The sequence below is a fragment of the Podarcis filfolensis genome, assembly GCF_964270895.1.
Source record: "Podarcis filfolensis genome assembly, chromosome: 1".
Classification (NCBI taxonomy): Eukaryota; Metazoa; Chordata; class Lepidosauria; order Squamata; family Lacertidae; genus Podarcis; species Podarcis filfolensis.
In genome coordinates, this window is record NC_139604.1 from 75,325,093 (window position 1) to 75,340,289 (window position 15,197).

The following is a 15,197-nucleotide window of genomic DNA, read 5'->3' on the forward strand; positions in this document are numbered from 1 at the left end:
CCTTTATTATAACAGGCTTTCGACCTTGAAAAATCCAAATTAAACCATTCTCATCCCTGAAAAATAGACTATGTGTAAATGGTGATGATGTGATTCTAGAAGGCATTTACTTAATACATAAGATGGCTAGTAAGATACCCATGTATTGGGTGATATCCAATTGTGGTGTCCCACTTGCACAACAGATTTCTGCTAGAGCAAAATTGGACTTACCCTTTCTCCTGTCCTGTATCCAGTCCACCACAGCCTTCCAATTTGTTGTTACAAAAGGTAGGAAGAGATCCCCATTGCATACATTGGCATAAATCTAGATTTTGCCTGATATTATAACTGCATATTATCATTACTGTTGTTTCACTTCCTTGCCTTTGGTCTTGTTTGCCATATAGGGTGAAACTATAGCATCTGGTGCACCCCCCCAAAGGGTTTAAAATGACTATGTTTACTCTTTGGTAATCATTGCAGCTTTTTTGCCTTACAAATAACCTTTGCATAGGTGTAGTAATTTGTCTTTCGGTTTTCCTTTGGCTGCAGATTCCTGACTCAACCCATTCCAAGGTCCCAAACCCTCCCTGGAAGTGGAATAAAGACACATGAAACAGTATTTTAGGTTAATGGGTGAAAAAGGCCACAACTTTATTGGTTACGGAATGTGAGTGGTATTGGCTTAGGCATTGGAAACCACACAACTATATCTGACTCTTGCCTGTCTGCAGGAGTCTTGGAAGGGTTAACCACCAGAAGGGGGAGCTCTGCTGATGCACGTCAACTAGGAACTCCCCCAGGGTCACTACTAGGGGTTGTGCCATGGCCCTTCTGGGTTGTGCCATGGCTTTGGACAGAGAGCTCACCCCTCAGATTCCTTTAATGGAATACCAGGGAGTAAAGGAACATGTCCTCGGCCGTAGGCAGCTTAAATAGCCCATGTCATGCCCCCGGACCATCTGGATTGGACAGCCTTGGGATGACATGGCCAAGGACCAACCAATGGCGCAGGGGCTATCCTGCCCCATGCGCATGGTGAGGGCTTGCTTCCAGCTCACAACGTCATCTCCCCAGGGGCGGGAAATGGCTTTGGTTAAAATGTTGTTCAAAACATGATTTTTACCCTACCCGTGGTACAAAATATAAAATGTCCCACTCACGTCTTTCAACATGAGAACCTTTAAATTATTCTGCAAGTTGTTATAATGCTCTTCTTTCAAGACAAGCTCTTGCCTCTTCTGGATCACAACATCACAGTCTCATTGCACCAACGCCTTTGGCATGTGGGAGCCGATCATTTCAGGACTATCTCTGAGCTACATCAGGCTTCACATACTGTTTTCAGAATGAAACCACTGAAATTCTAGAAAAACTCCCGACACAATTTGAGGTCCTGCCCAGAATGCAAAATTGGGCAGATATTTAACCCATATCTACAGAAAGCACTAATCTAAACTAGTTGCCTGTTATACTGAGGACCACTTCACCTGGCATGTTTTCCGTGTTTTTTCCTTGGATCTCTTAGTGATCAGTGCCACCATAGTGTTTAAAAGAGAAGTGTGTTTCTGTAAACTCATAGAGACATGTGGTGGACAGGCTCCTTCCATTACTTGTCCAGTGGATAATTTGGGACATCTAGGAAATGTGTGCTACATTAAATGTGGAGTGACTTTTACAAAGGCCTTTGGTACTTTCTACAGAGACTCCATCTTAAATTGACTTGCTATATTCAGCTGCCCAGAGGGATTTAACGCAGAGGTGAGGCAATCTTGCAATGGAACGATAGACTGATGGAGAAAGATGGTGTTTTCCCATTCTCTTCTGAAACTACAACTAGGGATGTGATCGTGCACTAATTCTTTTTACTGCACAGTTTTGCTACTATGCTTCTGAAGGCTTTCCATGATGTTAATGTGAGAATAAAGATCTGATTTAGAGCAGATGGTAATCTATTTAACCTTGAAAAGCTCCTAGCAAAAGTAAGGTATTTGAAGAAATAGTTCAGGTGCTATCATTAGTGGATGATTAAGCCCTAGTACCTAATGCTTTAGAGGACAGACAAGTAATTATTGACTCCTTTTCAGCAGCATGTACACATTTCAAGCTAATTATTAATGTAAACAACACAAAGAGTTTCATATCCAGCATTCGGAATGAGATTTATGTTGCACCAAAAATTACTAACAGCAATAATGCCTTATTGATAATGGTTAAATTCCCACCTCGGGCAGTGCCCTGACTTGTGAATCAAGTATCAGTGATGAAAATGCAGAATCAAGGAGCAGGAAATAGTGTAGCTTTCAGCAAGCCTCACACAAACCTACGTGAGAAAAGAGCTGTGAGCCTTCAGACACAATTGAAGGTGCATAGACTTGCAGGATGTCTAGACAGGTTGAAACATCAAGTTGCTAGATCTCAACAGGGAGATTTCCATCCCTCCCCTCATTGCCCTTATGCCTGTAAAATTATCCTGTAGGAATCTGTGGTGTGTCTCTCTGACTTCGGTTTCTCTCTCATTTGACTATGGGCTGAAAGTTCCAACTCAGGAGTTGTTTTCTGGTCTAAATAATTATGACTCCAAAATAGTTTCTTGCTTAGCATCTACCACAGGTTGGATAGCAAACAAGCATGATTATTTAGCATAGACTAGTAAATGAAGTAAAATTACAAAAGCTGGATGTTTCCATGAAAAGACAATAAATTTCCTAAATTCATGTTTATACTAGAAACTACAAAACCAGGAATACAAAGTACCATGTTTTAAAAGCTTCTGAGCCAAAGATGGTAAAAAACATGGGGATAAACAATCCAAATTTTCCCTTACATAGTACAGACATTTGAGATGAATCCAATAGGATGAATTGTGTCAATGGACTCTGCATTTATCAACATTTCAGCAAGCTAAATTCTGTCTTAGCCACAGAATTTGCTGCACATTAGATACATGCAGATAAAATAATTCTACTTAATTCCATCACAAACATAGAACTTAAGACCCGATGGAGAGAAAAGCAAGGGGAGGTTACAGGGGGACAACTGGGAGATGGAAGGATTAAGCTTGTCTCCTTTCACCCATTCCTTCTTCCGTGCAAAACACACTCCCTCTTTAAAGCAGAGAAGCAGACTATGGAGTATGTTAAAGTGATTTCAATGGTTCATTTCCCCCCTAGAGTTGCATAGTTTTGAAACAGCAGTTTGTGCTTTTTATCTGCCTTTGACATCTGTGGTCAAAGGCAGTGTGTGGATAATATTGTTAAAAAGGGACCCATCAGCCCATATAGTAAGGTACAAGGGAGGGTCTTAGCTATGTTGGTCTCAGCCCCTTTAATGCAGTACAAAGTAATAGAATGATGAAGTAAGAAACATATAATTTATTTCAAGGTTCCTTGAGTGTAAATCATTGCAGAAATGGACTGCTTATGATTTACTGAAAGAAAAAAAGCTAAAGTCTCTGATTTCCAATTGCTTTTTAAGGAAGTAGCATATAGAACAACCACTGTTTGTTTTTGTTTCTTCAATCTAAACTTGCTTAGACTTCCAAGAGAGAAAATTTGCTTAATTTAGTTTAAAATTGCTTCTGTGTATTTAAAAGTGAAAGCAGAAATATGATGTGTGGGTGTGCCTATGTATGTAACATTCCTTAAATGTTCTGGTCCCATTGCTAGATCTTTCATTCTGTCAATACTTAAGGTTTTTTTTATAAAAAAAAAAGAGGAAGGAGTTTTTAAATAGTGGGAGAAACCTCACAAAGTGAATTAAAAAATTATTAGAAATATACTGAGCATCCCTCCCCCCAGTCATACCTTGGTTGTCGAATGGAATTCATTCTGGAAGTCTGTTTGACTTCCAAAAACGTTTGACAACCTGCATGCAAGCGGAAGCCGCGTCAGACGTTTGGCTTCCAGAGAATGTTCTCAAACCGGAACACTCACTTCCAGGTTTACAGCGTTTGGGAGCCAAAATGTTCGACTCACAAGGCATTCAGGATCCACAGTATGACTCTCTCTCTGTGCGTGCATGCGCGCGCACACACACAAAAACAACAACAACACACACATCCAATGAATTCAGGCAGGTACATAACTGGTAAAATATTGTTGTTAAGAGTATAAGCAATAAGTTTGAAAGTGCCTAGTTCATATTTCAGGTTAACTATGACTTGCCTGTACAGTATCTAGGAGTCTTGGTTGACCACAAACTTGACATGAGCCAACAGTGTGACGCGGCAGCTAAAAAAGCCAATGCAATTCTGGGCTGCATCAATAGGAGTATAGCATCTAGATCAAGGGAAGTAATAGTGCCACTGTATTCTGCTCTGGTCAGACCTCACCTGGAGTACTGTGTCCAGTTCTGGGCACCACAGTTCAAGAAGGACACTGACAAACTGGAACGTGTCCAGAGGAGGGCAACCAAAATGGTCAAAGGCCTGGAAACGATGCCTTATGAGGAACGGCTAAAGGAGCTGGGCATGTTTAGCCTGGAGAAGAGGAGGTTAAGGGGTGATATGATAGCCATGTTCAAATATATAAAAGGATGTCACATAGAGGAGGGAGAAAGGTTGTTTTCTGCTGCTCCAGAGAAGCGGACACGGAGCAATGGATCCAAACTACAAGAAAGAAGATTCCACCTAAACATTAGGAAGAACTTCCTGACAGTAAGAGCTGTTCGACAGTGGAATTTGCTGCCAAGGAGTGTGGTGGAGTCTCCTTCTTTGGAGGTCTTTAAGCAGAGGCTTGACAACCATATGTCAGGAGTGCTCTGATGGTGTTTCCTGCTTGGCAGGGGGTTGGACTCGATGGCCCTTGTGGTCTCTTCCAACTCTATGATTCTATGATTCTATGATTCTATGATTCTATGATTCTAAGACACGATTCCTCACTCCCACTTTTCAACTATATACAATTGTGATCATCATAGTGGTTTATCTTGTAGGGTTGCTCTAAGGAGTACAGAAATAATAATAAAGAAGTACACAGAGTAGGAAGGAAAGTATGACTATGTGCACCTTGAATGATCCATGAAATAGAGTGCTTTTCTGAATTTTGCTACCTGGCAAAGTTTTGCAAGACTTCATGGACCACAGTTTTAGGGACCCATATTTGTCAGATCTTAACAGAATCAAAATTAGTTATATGGTTGGTTAGTTATTTTTATTTGTATTACCATCAGGCATGCCCCTTTATGATGCTTGAGGCAAAAAAGGAACATTCCGCTCCCTTGCCATTCCCCACCCACCACCACCTCCTCTCTTACCTGTGTTGTGAAGCGCCAGCAGTGGCCCTGACTTCTAGTGAGGTCTTGCAAGATCTAGCCAAAGTCTCATGAGATCTTGTGTGTTCTGTGAGGTCTCACGAGATTTTGGCAATGCTTTGCAAAATCTCACTGAAAACCAGCACCACTTGTCTGAAGGCAGCAGAGGCAGTAAGGCAAGTGGTGGAGACAAGTGTCAGGGACTAGCAGGATGCTGACAAATGTGCACGGGGGAAGGGGGACTGGAGTCTGACTCAAGAGAGTGGTCCCGTGAATTATGGGGACCTCACCAGCCAAGAGACAAGAGCCGGATGCAGGGGAAGCTTCAGAGATGGAGTTGGAAGAAGAGGAGGAAGAGGCAGGTCAGACAAGTGAAGGGCCGGGTGCTTCCGTTCCTTTCCTGCACCACTGTCTCCCAGAACCAGGAAGGGATTAAAGAGGGAAGAGCAGAGGCAGCTTCCACACAGGCATAGTTTATGGCTGTGTGCGCACAGCCTGTCAGGGGGAGGTACAAAAAATGGTGGAGGAGGAGTGGCCACCTACTGCAGCAACTGCTTCATAGAGCGCAGACCTGGAAATAGCTGCCTGGGTGCTAGACTGTTGTACATGGGCATTCAAAGCTGTAGAAAAATGGTAAGTGTCCACTTTTGACAATAAAGAGTTAGCTATACGCCATATGCATTCCTTTGGCTGGGGAGCACCCATGACAGTGAGGTGGGCATCACCTCTTGGGCTTCCACCACTCAAGGCGAGTGTCTCACCCTGCCTCATCAATAGGCCAGGCCTACGATCAGGAATGGTACCAATGAATTTAATCAAAGTTGCACTGTTTAGATTTAAGAGGCCTTCTGTAGACACATTACGTGTACATGGATTTTGTACATGTCCATGGAATTATCAGGGACTAGCTTGGAAACAGAAGAATGGTGGGAGAAACCAACTAGGGAACCCCCAAGGGGAGAAGGCTCAGAACCCAGGGACTGGTGGTGGGACAATGATTAGTCATCAGAGAGAGAAGACTGGGAGGAGGAAGTGTCCAAAGCTGAAGTGGAAACAGGGCTTAGTGAGCCGGAAGAGTCTATGGCAGAGAGAAGTCCAGAATAAGAAGCAGAGGTTGAAGCAGGAATGTAGGATAATGCCAAGAACCAAGCTTCACAGAGCACATAATTTATTTGAAAGTATCAAAATGGCCACCTAGTCCAACCCACTGAAGCAAAGCAGAACCAGCTATTCACTGCACATTTAACCAGACAGCCTGTGTGAACAGAACCTCAGGTTACAGGTGCACACCTTAAGAACCAAAGGACAGAAGTGAGCTCAGCAACACACTAGTTACTCAAGTTTGGGAGACGGTCAGAATTCTTTCAAACTTCAGATATGGGGATCTTTAAGAGTATGCCCAAAATAGATTATTGTGTCCCTTCCATTGAAAATTGAATTGGATCATACCCATGTCGTTCACGATTGTAACTCTTCTCTATCTTTATTTGTGTTAGTCCCTGATAGGTTAGGAACAACAGGTTGGAAAGTCGCTTCTTAAACCACCATGAAACAATAGTTAGTACAGTGATAGCAAGATACCCTTCATATATTTATCAGCAGTGAATTTTGTGAGATTCTTTGCTTCCACAAAGAGCCTTCTATAGTATATTCAATATATACCAACAGCCTTGTTCATGCAGACATATTTGAGCTATTGAAGCATTTACAGAAGAGAGGGGCATGGAAAGGTTGGAGAAAATAATAACAAAGAAAGAAGAGAAGTTACTCACTGTAGCCTGCTGCTTTTCTGCCTTCTCAGCTGCCTCATTAAGCTGTTTTTGAAAGGCCTCCTGGAGCGATTTCATTTCTTCCCTAGTTTATCGAAGAGACAAAACACAAACTTCATCTCTATTGTACACGAGGAAAGAATGCTTTTGTTTACTCTCTTTTCATGACAAGGCACTTTTAATTACACTGAATAACCACTGGTTGTGCTTTGTTGGGGTGGCTTATTAATAAAGCCACAGATGCCCAGTGCACACCAGTGAGGTTCCAAAATGAAAATTCTTTTGTGTCTACTGTATAGAGTACTGTGCAAAATGTTATTTAAGCATTCTTCATATTCTAATTCACTAACTCTCATTTTCAAAGCAAATTGTTTATACTTAGATCTCCATCACTTCCCCCTCAGCAATTGTTTAGAAGGGATGAGTAGGAAAAGATGCAGTTGCAAACTCTTAGGGAGACCCATCTTTTCCCATTATTTTCAGGTAGCAACTGAGCTTCAGCTGAACATAGGCATCTTAAACAGAAGACTTAATTTTGGCCTCATTGGTCCAGATCCAGTTCCCAGACAGATAAGATTCCTCAAAGTGAACGACACCTTTGTAGTGGCACTTTCTGACAGCTGTTCTGAGGATCAGACATAGCAAGATCCAAAGAGATAAATCTTCAGGACAGGGAGAATGAACATGTTATGTGAGATATAAAACCACGCTGACGACGGGCGGGGTGAATTTGGTCCTTTTATCTGCCTCTGTTTTGTCCTGATTAATTACACAGAATACAGTTGCTGCTACGTGTAGGTCTTTTTTCATGTAGACACCAGAAGTATTTGAGATCAAGTGAACTGACAGATTTTAAGAAACACCCCAGACTAGTTCTGTGCTTACTTGGGAATAGGGAAGAGCATATCTGATAATTTTAGTTCCTCATTTTTCCTATCTTCATTTCTCTGCCTCAGTTGTTTTTAAAAACGTCCTCATGAAAATTCAGAGGTTCTTTTGTGCAAAATTTCTCCTGATATACATGTTTTTGTAAGCAATTTCCCCATATATTATGCATTTCTGTATGTTATTTTCATCAATACAGTATATGCATTTTAATGCACACTTTATCCTACAACATGCTTTTTTGTACATATTACTTAATTGGAGAACTGCATTGGAAAATTCAGAGCTCTGCAAATCGCTGTGTTTCCATTTGTGTACTTTGCTTTGGTTTTTTAGAAAGTATTAATTAGGTAGGTTGATCTTGGAATGTGAACTGAATTGAATGTGTCGCTCATCCCAATTTGGGAATAAGCTTCATTGAACTCAGTGGGACTTATTTCTGATTAAACATGCACAGAAGTACACTGACTGTAGTTTAGGTGACGAAGCATGAAGCACAATCCAGATAAAATTAAAGGATTGTTAGGGGGTGATTCCCTAGACCAGATAGGGCATGCGTAGGCAAACTAAGGCCCGGCGGCCGGATTCGGCCCAATCGCCTGCTAAATCCGGCACGCGGATGGTCTGGGAATCAGCATGTTTTTACATGAGTAGAATGTGTCCTTTTATTTCAAATGCATCTCCGGGTTATTTGTGGGGTACAGGAATTTGTTCATTATTTTCCAAAAAAACATAGTCCGGGGCCCCCCAAGTTCTGAGGGACAGTGGACTGGCCCCTTGCTGAAAAAGTTTGCTGACCCCTGAGATAGGTGGACAGCTGCACTCTCCTAAATGAGCAGTAGTTTGGGAGTACTTCTGAATCTACTACTGTCACTGGAGTTACAAGCTGTGGCCCTATATGGACGGGAATAGTGTAGTTTCTATTATATATTCACTGGTAACCTTCAAATTAGATTGCTACAATGTACTATCCAGTGTATGGGGCTGCCTTTAAAGGCAGTTCAGAAACCTTAGCTGGCACAGAATTCATTGTCTAGATGGTTGATTAGGAGTTGAACTATAAAGCCATATGAGGTTCAGGACCCATATAGTTTAGGGACCACCTTTCCCTGCAGGGAGGTGCAGAGGATGCAACACAAGAACTTTTATTTTAATTTAGTGGTGGCTCCCCAATGCTGGAATACTATCCTCCAAAAGATTCACCTGGCTCCATCACTATCAACTTTTAGGCACCCGGCAAAGGTTTATCTGTTCACCCTAGTTGTGCCCTAGGCTGCACAAGAGTCCATCTTTTAGTAGCTTGGGGTAGGATTTGTTTATGTTATTGCATATGAAGGGTTTTAGCCAATATTATTGTTGCATTTTAAAATTTGCATCATGTATACTTTTATAACTGCATGTCACTTTGAGACATTTTTGTAGTCAGAAGTGAATAAACACAATAAATAATAATATTAATACTAGAAGTATTAGTAATAAATAAATTTATTGAGTGCTGAAGTGAGTGCTGAGTTTGCCCAATCTGATTTACCATGAATGGTGAATATGGGTTGGACACAGATCCAATAAATGTGAATTGAGCTGTGAGCTGATCCTTAGTTTCAGCTTACCTTCAGTGATTTAGGCTGTTTTACAGCAGCTAGAAGCAGGGCTGAACTTGCAATCCAGATCATAGAAAGAGCAAGAGTATAAACTAGAGATTAAGGCATGTTGGTTTCCACTCAAGCAGCAGCTCACAACTTTAATACAGACATGCAGCTGAAGAATGACAGGTCCCAGTCTGGGACACAACATTTTGATTGGACAAGTCATGTATTAAAACTAGGAGAAACTGTGTATACAGCCAATTAGGGTCAGCACAGTGATTCCTGACAGCTCAATAGGTAAATTGGAGAGCCCTTCTTATTCTGTGTTTTAGAAGATTTATCACAGGATGCACAAGACAATGTTTCAGGGCTGAGATGTTGTGCATCTGGCAGGAAGTCTTTGATGTGTCATTTAATCTATGTTCCATGGGAGCCAAACATACAACGAATGTGACGCATCCCTCACTTTAATAACAAGCCAGTTTTCATGCCTTGGCATTTTATCATTGTGAGCGTCTTAAAAATGTGTGCTTCCATAAACAGGGAGGGTGGAATCATTAATTGTTATATTATCCACAGAAGTGGTTTCCACAGTGTGTTCTTAGAGTGTCAGGAGAAAAATCTAGAAACAAAAGAAAATGCGCTGCTTCACCGAAAATGCTACGCTGCACGTATCATGCTGTCTGTCTCAGAGAATCAGCACAATGAAGTCAAGCTCTGTATTGGTTTCCCATGGAAACAATCTTCATGCATTTCAGATGGATTATGACAAGTTTGAAATGAAACTTCGCTTTGGAAAAAAAAAACAAAAAAACAAATGCTGTCTGTTCATAGTAGTGATAGGAAAACTGCCCTCAGGTCAAACTGCAGTCATTTTAGAGATTATGAACATCTGGAAAGACATTATTTGTTTTTTGAAAGTTTGGTTCCAGCTCACTATGGCAGAGCATCTGCACTGATGCTGTCACATCATTACACCAAATTAGAATGCCCCCTGGGAAGAGCTGCTTTCAGCATACCATGATGGAGAAATTCACCTGGAAATTCTCATATGCATACAAACAGTCATAGGTTTTAGATGTGCTTTGTAAAATGAAGACAGAAGAGAGAAGACATAAATGCTTCTACATAGAAGAGGGACAAATTCAGGAGATCCATAGCCCAGGAGTACTCGGAGGCCTGGTTTTGCTTCTGTATGGCCAGGCATGCTTTTACCATAAGTAAAGTATTCAGCACCATAATTCAAAAGCATCAATTCTTCAGCAATCAGCCTTCTTTATGGTGCTATCTGGACCATCAAGAAGGCTGATTGCTGAAGAATTGATGCTTTTGAATTATGGTGCTGGAGGAGACTCTTGAGAGTCCCATAGACTGCAAGAAGATCAAGCCTATCCATTCTGAAGGAAATCAGCCCTGAGTGCTCACTGGAAGGACAGATCCTGAAGCTGAGGCTCCAATACTTTGGCCACCTCATGGGAAGAGAAGACTCCCTGGAAAAGATCCTGATTTTGGGAAAGAAAGTAAGACAGATAAATGTTGACTTGTACCTTTGTTTTTGGCCTAATTCCAAGAGTTTCTGTACGTCGGTTTTAGCAGATGCCTCATCGTTTTTCAAAGACTGAGAACAAAGGGAAGAAACAAGAAGTTCTTTATCATTTCTTGTCAAGAAGCTCTTTACCATTCCTTCCATAGTAAAATTATTAATGGTCCCCCTTTTGATAAAATGCTTTCTGTGAATAGCATATTTTAAAGCCAAGAACAAATGGAAATGGAAACAGCTTTGTTCGTCTGCTGCAAGGCTTCACAACATTCCCACATTTCTTTTGACTGGCACCTTAATTGTCGTAAAAAAAAAGCCACCTTTGGCCCAACATCTCTATATGTCCCTCTGTAATTATGCCAGAGAAGAACTACTGCCTAATGTGAAGGTCAATGACAGATTCACATGTAATCTTCCTTTCATGGAGCTGGTCATTTTTATCCTATACACATATAAAAAGACATAATAGCCATGAGGGATGGGTGGATATATTTCTTATCCATGCCATTTTTGCCTATGTTCATTCATAAGTCTGCTCCATCCCATTTCTTTATTGATTCATGAAAAATCAATGAAGATTCTACATTCATGGGTGTAGAAGAACTACTTTATTTGCTGTTAGATGTGAACTGCTCCTTTCTCTCTAGTCAAAACTAGGTCCACCACCTCTATACCCCATCTTCCATCACTCAAGCCATTGTTATGGATGTAGGAAGGGAAGGACCAGCCTTCTTCTCTAGATCATCAGGTTGTAGAAGCTGTAACAGTGCAGATGAGTTTAGGTAATGAATAGGGAAAATTTGGAAAAATATTTGCCATGTTTGAGTGGTGAAGAAGTGGTGGTGCCAGGCAGGCGTGTATAGTAAGAAGAAAAGGGCAATAGAAAATGGAAGGGTCAGAGTCCATTTCTCTCATCCAAATCCCCACAATCTGGCTGTGATGTTTCATGGCTATTTTCCTAGTATATTAATCACAAAATGCTTGCATTATGAAATGGAGTGAATGATGACTATATGTCACAGGGCAGTTGGGGAGGATGAAGATTCGTACCTGGAGGTTTACTTTAATTCCTTCAAGTTCTCTGGATGTCTTTGACAGCTGGCGAAGAATGTTGCTCCTTTCCTTAAAGACTTCTTTAAGTTGTCTTTCCAGTTCTTCGTAGCCCTGTCTAACACAGAAAGAACATCAGTGAGATTCTCTCAGAGCAACTGAAACAAACAAAGCTTGAAATCAGAGATCCAGTTTATTACATTTGCATTCAGATAGAAGCAGGATCCATTTCTGTCATCCTCTCATAGCCTCTCATCATGTCAAGCATATCAAAGTCATTCAGGTCTAGAAAATGAGCTGCTTCATTTGGGTCTGCAGGATTGTCCTATAACCCAGTTTTCTGGGGTTTGCCCAGTAGGAGGCAAAGTGTGCTGCCAGTATTCTGCTCAGTCATTTAGAGAGAAAGGTGCATGCACCCACCTTTCATTGTTAATGAGGGAAAACACAGAGAGAGTTGATATGTACATAAGATATTACCCAATGTGATATGAAAAGACAAGAGTTGAACATCATGTGTCTGGATAAAGAAATTCCAGGTCCCTTTATGAACTATTTCCCCCCTTCCCCTGGGTGGAATTGAGCTCCCACATAGAAAATAAAGGTTATAAAAATAAAGAAATGCATAAAAACAAAATAAAATACCATGAAGATGTTTAACAACACTACCAAAAATATAGTATGCCACCTAGTATTGATCATCAGTGTCTTACTGCTGACTTAACTAGTTAATGTTTTATACAATAATCTCCAGCCTACACTCTACAATACCTACATGGCACCAGCAAACCTATCCTTCATTTCCACAAAGGAGATCAATAGCAAATAGTTGAGTTTCCTTTTTTTGAAATGTAAATCCAAAGTGAAAACCCACAGCACAATACTTGTTTGAGTCTGGAGCCAGAGAAAACCAATATCCATGTGCATTGCCGAGAAATAAAGCAAATTATATTTTGAAGCCATGAAAGAAAACACAGGGCAAGGGGGAATGGATCAGCAGGGAGCCAGTAACCAAAAGTGAGTGAATATCCTTTGTACCGCAGGATCAATAGCTACTTCCTGTAACCCTGTTGTTCACCTGAATGTTGTCTAATGATGTCATTTAAACAACTCTTGACTAAAAGAACAGTCATTCAAACAATGTATACCCTTTGTGAATTCTATAAATGGCAACTGAATGTTATGTGGTTACACTGTCCTCCATTGCAACTCAGCTGAATCCAAGTTGGACCAATCAATGAATTTTTATTATCAGCTTTTGCCTGACATCCCAGAACCATTTACTATATCACTTTTAGAGAATATAAATTCACGGGGAAAACCTCTAGAGCTGGTGTACATGAGCACTGCACCCTGTCCAGTCTAGCAGTAACTGCACATCATTACACTGCTCCTGGGTCAGACTAGCTGTGTGAGAGGATCCATGGTGAGGGGGGTCTGGAGCTCCCCAAAATACAGCTGAGTTCAGTACAGGCTCAGCTGCCATAAGTGAATTCGGCCCTACATAAAGATTCTGTAGCAAGGAATTCCTAGAAAGATGCTCAAGGTTTCCTCTCAATGTAGAAGCCAGAAAGTTGGAAAAGCACTACAATGAAGTAAAAGTACAGTATTTGAATAGAACAACAACAACAACCACCACCACCACCATTGAATTTTTAAATGTAAAGGTCATAAAATGGGATGAGTGAGTGGGTGGCTGCAGTCTTGTGATCCAAATGGTGTCATGTTAATTAACTGTCCAATAGGCGTCTGTTATACACATACAACCTTATTTTCCATAGCGCTTACTGCAACAAGAAACAATTTTCCCCAAGCCAAATGCTTGGATTATAGCTTGTGGAGGAGACTGAGGTGCACTGGTCGCTCCTGCTAGATGAGGCAAATTAAACTCATTTCCTCTTCTTTGTTTGTTTCCTTTGTACAAGAGATGACAAGACAACTCTGTGACACTGTCTTTATTTATGTACTTAGTAACATTATTCCTCATGTTGCCAATGCTGCAGACATGAGTCACACAGTATGAACGAAAGAACTGTCTCCTTCCTTGTGAGTCAAGGGCAAGCTGCATTCCAACATTTATTAGCCTGGGATTTTCTACATATTTTAGATTCAGCTCATTGCTTTGAAACCAGAAATAAACCATTGGGAAAAACTATATCTCAGCAGTAGGGCACATACTGTGCAAACCTCAGTCCCTGGCATCTCTATAATAATAATAATAATAATAATAATAATAATAATAATAATAATAATAATAATAATAATTTATTATTTATACCCCGCCCATCTGGCTGAGTCTCCCCAGCCACTCTGGGCGGCTCCCAATCAAATGTTAAAAACAGTACAGCATTAAATATTAAAAACTTCCCTAAACAGGGCTGCCTTCAGATGTCTTTTAAATATAGAATAACTGCTTATTTCCTTCACATCTGAAGGGAGGGTGTTCCACAGGGCAGGCGCCACTACCGAGAAGGCCCTCTGTCTGGTTCCCTGTAACCTCACTTCTCGCAATGAGTGAACCGCCAGAAGGCCCTCGGCGCTGGATCTCAGTGTCCGGGCTGAACGATGGGGGTGGAGATGCTCCTTCAGGTATAGAGGACCGAGGCCATTTAGGGCTTTAGTTAGAAGCATGAGACCATGCACATTGCGGCAAAGGTATTTCTGCCTTTGACCCTGCCCATCAGAATAGCCTATACTATGCTAGGTGGACAAATAGTGTGACCTGATAGAAGGTATCTTCCTATGTTCCTGCCAAATACTAGCACTATCATCTACTCACACATCTTTGGATAAGAGGTGCATTAATCCATATCAATGTGAGCTGTACCTTTTTCAGTCCTGGCCCGTCAATCTACACAGTCATTTTTAATTATGGCCTCCATGCTTTTGTGTTCTCAGCATAGCAGAATGACCTGAGACATATTAGTGATTAGCCAGGCACTACTTACAGTTATAACTGTATGGAAAATCCATAAATCTTATAATGGACTGCAGGGGGCAGTAACCAAGGTTTAGAGCAGGCATGGCCAAACTTGGCCCTCCAGATGTTTTGGGACTACAATTCCCATCATCCCTGAACACTGGTCCTGTTAGCTAGGAATGATGGGAGTTGTAGTCCCAAAACATCTGGAGGGC

At 41.2% G+C, this 15,197-nt stretch overlaps 1 protein-coding gene across 2 annotated transcripts in view; it reads right to left on the reverse strand.

The window, feature by feature from the left end:
* LUZP2 (leucine zipper protein 2) overlaps window positions 1–15,197 on the reverse strand; it is a 301,757-nt gene that overhangs the window by 146,042 nt on the left and 140,518 nt on the right. For both annotated transcript variants that reach the window (XM_083599819.1, XM_083599820.1), the window contains exons 2-4: window positions 12,066–12,183; window positions 11,023–11,093; window positions 7,008–7,089 (exon numbers count right to left, since the gene is read on the reverse strand). In XM_083599819.1, coding sequence (XP_083455945.1) covers window positions 7,008–7,089; window positions 11,023–11,093; window positions 12,066–12,183 — 271 coding nt within the window. The remainder of the gene's footprint in view (window positions 1–7,007; window positions 7,090–11,022; window positions 11,094–12,065; window positions 12,184–15,197) is intronic.